At 40.3% G+C, this 11062-nt stretch overlaps 2 protein-coding genes across 7 annotated transcripts in view; one reads left to right on the top strand and one right to left on the bottom strand.

Moving 5' to 3' along the window:
- Nucleotides 1-4711, top strand: part of relt (RELT TNF receptor) — a 128362-nt gene extending 123651 nt beyond the window's left edge. For all 3 annotated transcript variants that reach the window (XM_048597635.1, XM_020510459.2, XM_020510458.2), the window contains one exon: nt 1599-4711. In XM_048597635.1, the coding sequence (XP_048453592.1) occupies nt 1599-1610 (12 nt within the window). In that variant the 3' untranslated portion in view covers nt 1611-4711. The remainder of the gene's footprint in view (nt 1-1598) is intronic.
- The window catches only part of fam168a (family with sequence similarity 168 member A), a 128776-nt gene that overhangs the window by 33214 nt on the left and 84500 nt on the right, over nt 1-11062 (bottom strand). The gene's annotated exons all lie outside the window — the stretch shown is intronic.

Below are 11062 nucleotides of genomic sequence, written 5' to 3'. Positions count from 1 at the left end.
AAGTTTCTCTGAATATTAATGAGAAAACTCAGGTCGACTGTTGCATTCCCAAAACTGCACAGAATTTTAAGGTCAGAAATCACATGACACTAATTTATAGTCCAACAGGTTTATTTGAAAACACAAGCTTTAAGAGCGTAGCCCCTTCGTTACCTGACAAAGGGGCTACACTCCAGAAGCTTGTGTTTTCAAATAAACCCTGTTGGACTATAACTTGGTGTCATGTGATTTTCTGACCTTGTCCACCCCAGTCCAACACCAGCACTTCCACATCATGGCTACCATCGACACCACCAACTGCAGGTTTTTAAAGATACATGTGTTTTGACCATATGCTGTCGATGTACACTTTAATGACGATCAAACATAAAGCCCCTTGCAAAAGGGTAGCTACTCTTTGTGATTTAGTTAAATGTTGTTTCTACAATAATAGTTCACACTGAATGCATTTTCTGTGAAAGTAATGCTACCATAGTGTTACCAGACCATACTGTTGCTCTCTTGTTAGACAGATGATTTAACCTGAGGGTCATTGCATATCAGACAAGGGGAAGAGATTGAGAAGTACAGTCTTTCATGGTAAACACAGCCAGTGTGGGAATTGAACCCACACTTTTTGTGGTAACCTGCATCCCACACTTGCTGTATAGCCAACTGAGCTATGTGACCCCCATAGTAATTTGTTATGGAATACCGATACAAATTTTATGCCTCTTATCATTGTCTGTTAAGGGTATGGAAATATTTAAGGCTGTTTAAACTGTCTGAAATGAGAAAACATGTTAAAGATTGCTTAATCCTGCTATATTGGCTTACATATTTTTAAAAACAAATTGCAAAAAATCTTATTTTTCTTCCAAAATTGGACCTCTCATTCCATTTTAAGAAATTAAAGTCAGTTAGTTAATTGCAAAATGTGTTCTCCCACAATGCTATCCATTAGAAGTGTAAGCAGCAGCTGGAAATAGTTTTGAGAGTCTGGGAGCTCTCCCATGAACCTGCTGTCTTTAGAATTTCAACAGAAACTTTAATCCCAAACTAATTGGTATGTCAAGATTAACAGATGGTCAAGCATTCAAAAATAGTCAATTGGAAAGTTATCAACACTTTTTGTCTGCCATTGTATTTACATGGAATATCTAAAGTGAAGGGAGAATAAGCCGCACATTAGAAATGAATTATATTTTGCAGAAATAAATATGACTCAGTTCTGAATTTTATGGTGTTTCCTTCAAACTAACTGTGGCAGGAAGCTACCCAGGTTCAATTCAAAGGCGCAAAAAACAGCCTCCATCGCTTCAGCAGATGACCAGTCTAACCCCAACATAAAAGCAAAGTACTGCGCGTACTGGAGATTTGAAATAAAATCAGAAAGTGCTGGAGAAACTCAGCAGCAGTGGCAGCATCTTTACAGAGAGAAACAAAGTTAATGTTTTGAGTCCAAAATGAGTTTTTAAAGCTTGGCAGTTTGCAATTACTTTAATGGCAATTCAAAGGGGATCTAGTCCATAATAAACAACTGCGATACACATATACCATAGTTTTAAAGGAACATTGTTATCAATCTGATCTTAAAATGCCTTTCTCTTTTGAAATAGGTTGGTGACTGAGTTTATTGAAGATGGTGAGGAGATTTGCCAGTCACTTGAATGTGAGTTGAAGCAACAGTGGGATGCACAACTTGACGATCATTTGATGAAAACAAAATCTTCTCCCAAATGTTCTATATTATATGTGGCAAAATGCGAGGATGTAGGATCTATCCAATTGCAGACTGGGAACTTGCAAATAAAGCCCAGTGTAAAGATGAGCATAACTCATTTTTAAAATTAAGTCTCCAAGGACAATCTCAGCTGAAATATCCGTCCCTGAAACACTACACACGGCCTGTTAGTTTATATCCTTTGTATGTCCTTTTTTAAACTCCTTAATCTGTTCCTTGGAGAAAACAAAAGTCAGAAACTTGAAAGTTTCACTCAAAGCTGTGGTTTATCAGTTTTTTTTACATTGCATGGAGGATCCACTTGATGACAAAGTTGCACGTTCTCTTCTTTTTCTAAAAAAAACTTGCCTTCTGAGGCCAAACAGAGCCCTCTTGTGGAACTGAATCTACAATGTTTCCAGAATGGAGCCCTACTGTACTACTGAGCCACACAAACTGAATAGGGTTAAGACTTGCTATTTTTATGACCTACACATTGTAATGAGAAACAAGAGAAATTGTAGTCAATTCTTATTTTAAAAAATGTTTTAATTCAACAACAAACACCAGACAGACAGTTCTGAATTTTCACAGTAAAAGTTCAACTGGTGATTAAAGGAGAGCCGCAATTAATTAATTTTTAAAAAAATAAAATCCTATTTTTGAAACCCTCTGAAGGTATTAGCATAAATCATAGGAAAAGTATTACTTAAAATCTGAACTTTTCTTAGATTCTATGTTAAATCCAGTCAAATTACCATAACATACAAAGTTTTGAAGTGTTAAAGACAAAATCAGCATTATTAGGAAAACAAAATAAATTCTCTAATATGGTCAAAATGGATACAGCTTTCTCAACTGCCCAATTTCTATGTAAATTGTACAATTGTAAAAAAGTTGTAATATATCAAAGCAATAATGTATCTTTTTAAAGATATAACGGAAAATGCATAGTAGCTACCTCCACAAGTACTGTTGCCATGTAGCCGTACCTCATATGCCATTTTCCCTCTTTGTAAAACAGAGGGTTTTTTTAAACTATTTTCAGCTTGGAGTTTCCTATGCATTGACAGTGCACTCCTCTTCTTTGCTAACTCACAGCTAGTTGTCAAGCATGTGACTTCTGCTGAATGTTACAACAGCTGTGTTCCCTCAACCTGAAACTGGCATTTCACGAAGTGCAGATCTGCAATCTGTTTAAACACTTATGTTGAATTCATTGTGTTTTTCACTGTAAAATGCTAACTTGTGAGAAGGGGAAAGAAGGCAGAGAGTCTTTGCTAAACTTATGGACGAGTATGTGCACACATTGCCTATGACAACAGGCATGGCACTTTGGTTGAGCCCTGGGTAGAACTGATGTCACAGGACAATGGTGTGACATCTTGTTGATGGGAGTCAGCACTAAGTGTTTGCTTGAATCCTAAGTGTAGTGAAGATCTATCAGCCGGAGACGTTCAGTTACCCGTCTCTTGCACAGAAGAGGTAATATGAGGTGACACCCAGCATTGGAATGATCTTGACGTTTGTTTTGTTAGTTTGCGGTTCCATGTCTGTCGTGAGGAGGTTCCAGCCAGAGATGCAGACATTGCCAACCTGACATAAGCCTTGAGCTGTGAAGAGATAATTGTGATGGCTACACCACCAGCCCAAAACAAGAATTATGATACAAACCAACTATTAAAAATAGAATTGTACAACATTATAGTCCTGAATCACTGGAAGTGAATTGGGTGGATCCCACAATACCAAAGCAGAATTGTTTCCACTGATTCTGGGAAGTTGTGTTCGTGAGTGTAAACATAACAATTATTTCTTCTTCAAAGAAAATTCTGTTTTTATAGTAGTGGTGACTATAGTGTGAAACTGATGAGATATTCTTTTGAAACGTGAGAATGTTAAAAATCAACCCACATTATCCAGTAAAGGATGGTTGCATTTGGATGACTTGCGGCATTTTTCCAATTGTCTTTAGAGTTATCAGTAGGTTTGATGTTTGGAGAAGCACAATCGTTTAAGAATTGAGTGTATTTTTGTTTGTAATGAATTCAGCTGATTATTCAATCAGCTCGGCAACAGAAGAATTACTGAAATCTATAGTATCACTAATAGCAACCTGGGTTCCACTGACATCACTGTCTAATATGGCTTCTGCAGCTGAATGTGTGGAACAGTACCCAGGGGAAGGGGTTTTGCAAGACAGTTTGGTTAACTCTTACCCTGCAGTGACAGCTATTGTTCTTTTCTGTACACATTGGCACTAGTCATAGTTTGAGCAGCTACACTTGTTTCTCTGTAGCTAGTGTTAGGGATTCTGTCCTGCAATAATAGTGGAGTAGCTTCTACATCAGAGACACCCAGCATTTTAGAGAATTGGTCCCACAATCTCATATAGTCAGTAAGGATGGGATTGAAAATCATGACCTTTGGATTGGAGAATCTGAAAGGGCCACTGCTCATAACGTATTCACAGTAACTACCTTGGTTCTGAGCAAACCCAATAGATTGGAACAAGCTTTCTTCTTCCTTGCTGCAGATTGGCAATTAGAGAAAAGTTAATCCATGCAAGTCATTTTGTATTATTACTAATATGCTTATCTGAAATTTAAAGAAGGGATCTGTCAGGTGTAATAACAGCAAACATCTCCTAATTCTATCCCCCTTTCTTATGCCTGTTTACAGCATTTTAATTCTGGGTGAAAATTGGTTTACATGTTGCTGCGTTTTGCATTTCTGTTTTGATAACTATTTTAGTTTAATTTATTTTGTGTTATTTACCTTTATTTGAACTTTCTGTAAAGTATTGACAAGTGAATGCACTGATTAAAAAAAATCCTTGTGTCATATGTTAGTTGTAGTTATTTGTGATTGGTTATGTTGCAGGATTTTTATTGTATGATTCTTCCAATAAACTGAAGTTTGTTCCTCAGTCATATGGTGATTACTGTACAAGAAAAATGTTGCAGATGCTGGAAATGTGAAATAAAAAAACAAAAGTATTGGAGATAATCAGCAGTACTGGCTTTATCTTAACATTCTTAGTCTAATACAGTGTTTCAGAAATGTGGAAAGTTGATTGATATTGTTATGGACCAGACCAAAACCCCTCAAAATATATTAAGAAGGTAGCCTAGACCCTAACTTTTTCTCATCTTATAGGTCAATGTAATGTGTTGCATTCCAGATGAAATTGGATTGATCAAACTACCAGATTTGAAGGAAAACACACTTTATTCTTATGCTCTAGTTAAAATACAACAAAAGAAAGAATATAGAAAAGAACTGGCTTAGCTGTAACTCTATCAGAAGACTGAACAGAATTATAGATTTGTTAGCTACTAAACAGTAACTGTTCCAATATAGTAATATCCCATAAACACACCCTTGACAAAAGGCAAATTCAGAAAACAGATTGTCTCACATGTAACTCCAGCAGCAGGAAGAGAATCCCCATCTTTTAGCTGTAATCAAGAGAGGGGGACAAAAATAGCTTCCACTTCTTCAAGACCTCAGCAGCAACTGCCATTGTAAAACTAAGAAAATAAAAATCCTGGTTCTGTGAGAGCTTGACCACACCCATTCAGGTTGTTTCTATTGTTCCAACTTAAATAAAAAACCCAAGGCCTCACGCTGTTTACTGCCTTTCCAAATAGACAGCTTGGCACCTCTGTATTGAAACCTCTCTTCAAAAAAAAAGGACAAAATAACCTCTTAAAGCCATAGTATCATCACAGTGTAAAGGGAGAGACTGTCTTGTGAGCAAAGGCTAAAAAGGTATTCTCTCTTTTCACTGGAATTTAGAATAAGAAGCGATCTCATTGAAATATATATTGGATTCTTAAGAGGCTCGTTAGGGTAAAAGCTGAGAGGATGTTTCCCTTCATGCGAGAGTCTATGACCAAACAGTATAGGCTCAATATAAAGGGGCACCGATTTAAGACTGAAATAAGGAAGAATTTCTTCTCTCAGAGGGTTGAGAGTCTTTGGCACTCCTTGCCATGGAGAGCTGTGGGGGCAGAGTTCTTGAATATATTTAAGGCTGAGATAGATTCTTGTTCAGTGAGGGAATCAATGATTATGGGGGAAAGACTGAGGTGAGGAATGTCAGATCAGCCATTATCCTACTGAAAGGCCTACTCCTATTCCTATTTTTTATGGTGTTAAAGACAACAGATAAACTATAGGTAGGAGAAAAGTTGGAAGTAATACTGATGGGAAATATCTAGAAGAACTGCAAACTTTCGGCATTTTTCCACGTTAGTCACATTATTGTTTTATCTTTTTTATCCTCTCATAAATTTATAAGTGCCACCTGACTTGGCTGCATTACTCATCTGTGGTCTTATCACTGTACTGAGTCCACATGGAAGAAGAATTTGTAGTCACAGACCAGTTCCACCGAGGGATTGGAAGCCTTTCTTGTTGTTGGATCTCACTGGCTGGTCACTCCATGTTTTGACAGCCTCACTGGGGTAATCAATGGAAGCCATGCACCAGGGAAATCCAATTATAGAGTCAAAGAGCTGTTTAGCACGGAAACAGACCCTTTGGTCCAACTCATCCTTGCCAACCAGATATCCTAAATAAATCTAGTCCCATTTGCCAGCATTTGGCCCATAGCCCTCTAAACTTTTCCTATTCATATACCTAACTAGATGCCTTTTAAATGTTGTAATCATACCAGCCTCCACCACTTCCTCTGGCAGCTCATTCCATGTACGCACCACCCTCTGTGTAAAAAGGTTGCCCCTTAGGTCCCTTTTATATCTTTCCCCTCTCACCTTAAACCTATGCCCTTTAGTTTTGGACTCCCACACCCCAGGGAAAAGACCTTGCTTATTTACCCTATTCATGCCCCTCATAATTTTATAAACCTCTATAAGGTCACCCTTCAGGTTCCGATGGTCCAGGGAAAATAATCCCAGTCTATTCAGCCTCTCCCAATAGCTCAAACTCTCCAACCCTGGCAACATCCTCGCAAATCTTTGCTGAACCCTTTCAAGTTTCACAACATCCTTCCTATAGCAGGGATACTAGAGTTGCATGCAATACTCCAAAAGTGGCTGAACCAATGTCCTGTACAGCCGCAAGATGACCTCCCAATTCCTATACTCAATGCACTGACCAATAAAGGCAAGCATACCAAACACTTTCTTCACTATCCTATCTACCTACGACTCCACTTTCAAGGAACTATGAACCTGCACTCACAAGGTTTCTTTGTTCAGTAAAACTCCCCAGGACTTTACCATTAAGTGTATAAGTCCTGCCCCGATTTGCCTTTTCAAAATGCAGCACCTCACATTTATCGAAATTAAACTCCATCTGCCACACCTTGGCTCATTGGCCCGTCTGATCAAGGTCCCATTGTACTCCGAGGTAAACTTCTTGTCTGTCCCCTCCACCATGATGCAGACAAAATCCAAAGGGCAGCTGCTCCGAGAGTGGCAGTCTCCAATTCTTGGTCATCTCCATATTACTCTGTTTTTAGTTGCAGATCCTGTATTGCGAGATTGTCCTCTGTCACGTTCCTACCTTTGTTCTCTTTCTTTATCTGTGATTGTCTCAAGCTCAGGGTTCTGCTCTTCCAGTCCAAGATATTTCCTCTCATTTTGTCAGGCTGACTTTCATGCCGTATCGCCAAGTAGAACCATCGCTCTGAGCATGTGGCTACCTACTGGTGTATGGTTGTTTTGCACCCTGCTCTTCTGCACTTTTCTCACCTTCCCACCCTGAAAACTCCCAGGCCAGGAGCCACCAACTCCATTCAAATTTCACTGCCCACTCTCCCTGATTCTGTGAAAAACCAAGGGCATCCCTTTACCATAAGCCCAGATTTCATCCCCTTTCCCTCCACTCCTTTGTCCTGCTGCCCCTCTAAGTGATGACCAGCTGAAGAGAGGCAGGCAAAGTAGGGAGCTGCTGCCTAGGGGCAGATTTTCAAGACACAGGCAACCATTTGGCCTTTTAAAAGTTTAATCCAAATTGTTTGACGAGCATTTAACCAGCTTTTAGACACATTTCATTGACTGAATTTGGAAGAGAGTGAGTTTGTTTCCCACCTTGCTGATTATCATCAATGCCAGGGTAAGCAAATTGAAATATGAATGCCACCTGGCATCCGTATTGTTGGGCACGGCCTTGCCTTCATTCCCCAACAGGAAAAACTAAGCCCCTTTATCGCCTTCCTCCCTTCTTATATATGCCTCAATGTTATTTCATTTTGCTAACTCTCTTAGGAATAACTTTTAGATGATTTACTGCATTAAATGTGATATATACTGAGAGACTTCAATATTTCCATGGAGCAGCCTGTTTGAGATGGGAGATGGGAGGACGCCAGGTTCCCCACATATTATCACTACATGACACCAGGGTTCTTATGGCACAGTAGTAATATCTCTAGGAGACTCAGGTTCAGGTCCCATCTTTCCAGGGTGTGTATTAACATCACTGAACAGGTTGATTAGGAAAATACCTCACGACATGACACTTCCTCCTCACCTGGAGGTCAGCCTGATTGACAGGCTTAGCTCCCAGTTGGGCAGGGAGCATACGGAGATCACAGGAGCAGGTAGCGGATTTGGTGGGAATCGCTGGATTGTCTCTGGATACCCAAGCAGGATGGTGGGTCTTTGGACAGAACAGGGGAGTCCAATGGTGGAGGGGAAGGGAAGTTTTCCACAGGCAGGTATTCCTGCTTCTCTTGGCCCACAATCTGTGCTGAAAAAATGCTAAGCTATTCCTTCTGCACAGTCCACCCCTTACCCAAGCTGTCTTTGCCTATCTTTGATTTTCCAGGCCTAAGGAGACCCTGGAGCCAGTCAGCCAAGGTTAAACATATAGGACAGGCTGCACATGGTTCCCAGCTTCACTGTACTATTTTAGTGGACAACAGGCTGCTTGTAAACTTGGCAGGGGGCGTTCTAGAAGTAGGCTGGGGCCACATTTAACTTAGATGTTATATTTCACCCATTCTCAATATAGGAGGAATGATTAGTAAGTTTGCAGATGACACCAAAATTGGTGGTGTGGTGGGCAGTGAAGGTTATCTCAGAATACAATGGGACCTTAGGTCCATAAGCTGATGGCCCAATATGCTGAGGAGTGATAGATGAAGTACAATTTAGATAAATGTGAGGTGCTGTATTTTGGTAAGGCAGACCAGGGCAGGATTTACACAGTTAATGGTAGGGTCCTGGGAGTGTGCCAAACAGAGACCTTGGGGAGCAGGTTCACAGTTCCATGAAGGTAGAGTAACAGGTAGACAAGGTAGTGAAGAAAGCATTCATACACTTGCCCTCATTGGTCAGTGTAATGAGTGTAGGAGTTGGGAGGTCACGGTGCGGCTGTACTGGACATTGGTTAGGCCACTTTTGGAATACTGCATACAATTCTGGTCTCCTCGCTATAGGAAAGATGTTGTGAAACTTGAAAGGGTGCAGAAAAGATTTACAAGGATGTTGCCAAGTTTGGAGAGTTTGAGCTAGAGGGAGAGGCTGAACAGACTGGGGCTATTATCCGTGGAGCGTCGGAAGCTAAGGTGTGACCTTAGAGGTTTATAAAATCACAAGGGGCATGGATAGGGTAAATAGGCAAGCTCTTTTTCCTAAGATAGGGGAGTCCAAAAGTAGAGGACATATACTTAAGGTGAGAGGAGAAAGATTTAAAAGCGACCTAAGGGGCAAGGTTTTCAAGCAGAGGGTGGTGCATGTATGGAATGAGCTGCCAGAAGAATTGGTGGTGACTGGTACAATTACAGCATTTAAAAGGCACCTGGACAGCCACATGAATGGGAAGGGTTTAGAGGGAATAAAAACCAAAAGAATTGCGGGTGCTGTAAATCAGGAACAAAAACAGAAGTTGCTGGAACAGTTCAGCAGTTCTGGCAGCATCTGTGAAGAAAAAATCAGAGTTAATGTTTCGGGTCCAGTGACCCTTCCTCAGAACTGGACCTGAAACATAGTGATACTTTTCTTCACAGACGCTGCCAGACCTGCTGAGCTGTTCCAGCAACTTCTGTTCTTGTTCAGGGTTTATAGGGATATGGGCCAAATGCTGGCAAATGGGGCTAGATTTATTTAGGATATCTGCTTGGTATGGACGAGTTGGACTGAAGGGCCTGTTTCCATGCTGTACAACTCTATGACACCTGTTTTTGAATGTTAAAATGACCCCAGGTTGTTATTAAGACCTTATACAGTGAAATTTTACAACCTTTTGCATCACTGGGGGATACCATAGCCAACATTAAATACATTCTCATCTGATATCTGTAAAACACAACAGCTACTGAACAGCAGAGTGAATTCTGGAGGACGCTTACTCTCCCTTTTTTCCTCAGTTGAACCAGTTTCATTTTCTGATAGAATGCAGCATTGGCAAATATCTGCTTCTTTCTTATTCGCTACATGTCCCCGCAGTCTCTACACTATTTTCAACAGTCAATTTAGGAAAAGCGAATTAATCCAAATCCATCAAAATAATCAGGTGACAGCTCCTTTAAAGGGGCTCTGTGCCAAATTATACTTCCTGTTTGTTAGTTCAGAGTCACCTGGCTGAGATTACATTTCGACACTAGACCACACATCTAAAGACCCAGGTAATGTTCCGGAGACCCAGGATCAAATCCTGCCACAGTGGATGAAGGAATTTGGATGCGATACAATATCTGGAATTAAGAGTGTAATGAAACTGCTGCTGTCAGAAAAAAATCCATCCAGTTCACTAACACCCCTTTAGGGAAGGAAACTGCCACCCTTGCCTGGTATGTGACTCCACACTTCCAGCAATGTGGTTGACACTTAGGCCATCTCTAATTGCCAAGTGGGTGGCTAACCAGCGAAACCCACATCTCAATCTTAGTGACTCAGTATTAGTATCTTTAACCACTACACAATCAAGGGAACCGCTTTGTACAATTAGCTTGGATTCACTGGGTTTTACTGTCATTAATGCATTCAGGTTATTTTTGACTATTGTAACTTGTATTAACTGTATCTCCAAGCTTAAAATCCACAAAACTACGGTACTGGAAAATGTTTCAAGTGTTTATTCCAAACAACTAGGAGTTGCCTGTACAGTAGCTTGTTACACATATTGGACCATAATTCTCCTCTATCGTTAGATGTTGCCACGTTTCAAGGGTGTCGAGTCAAACATGAGGTGAATAACATTTGGAAACCCACAATGAACAAATAACCCCTCTATCCTGGGGACAGGTTCTTGAGCCAAAAGCTAGGAAGATGAAATTCAGATATAACAGCCGTTTCAGCTGAGCTTCACTGTCCAGAACCATTTAAGCTAGAGTGAGGTTAATCTGCAGAGATAGTAGGAACTGCAGATGCTGGAGAATCTGAG

The sequence above is a fragment of the Rhincodon typus genome, chromosome 6, assembly GCF_021869965.1.
Source record: "Rhincodon typus isolate 14 chromosome 6, sRhiTyp1.1, whole genome shotgun sequence".
Classification (NCBI taxonomy): Eukaryota; Metazoa; Chordata; class Chondrichthyes; order Orectolobiformes; family Rhincodontidae; genus Rhincodon; species Rhincodon typus.
Note: the sequence above shows the minus strand (reverse complement) of the source record. Positions and strands in the feature narration are given on the sequence as shown.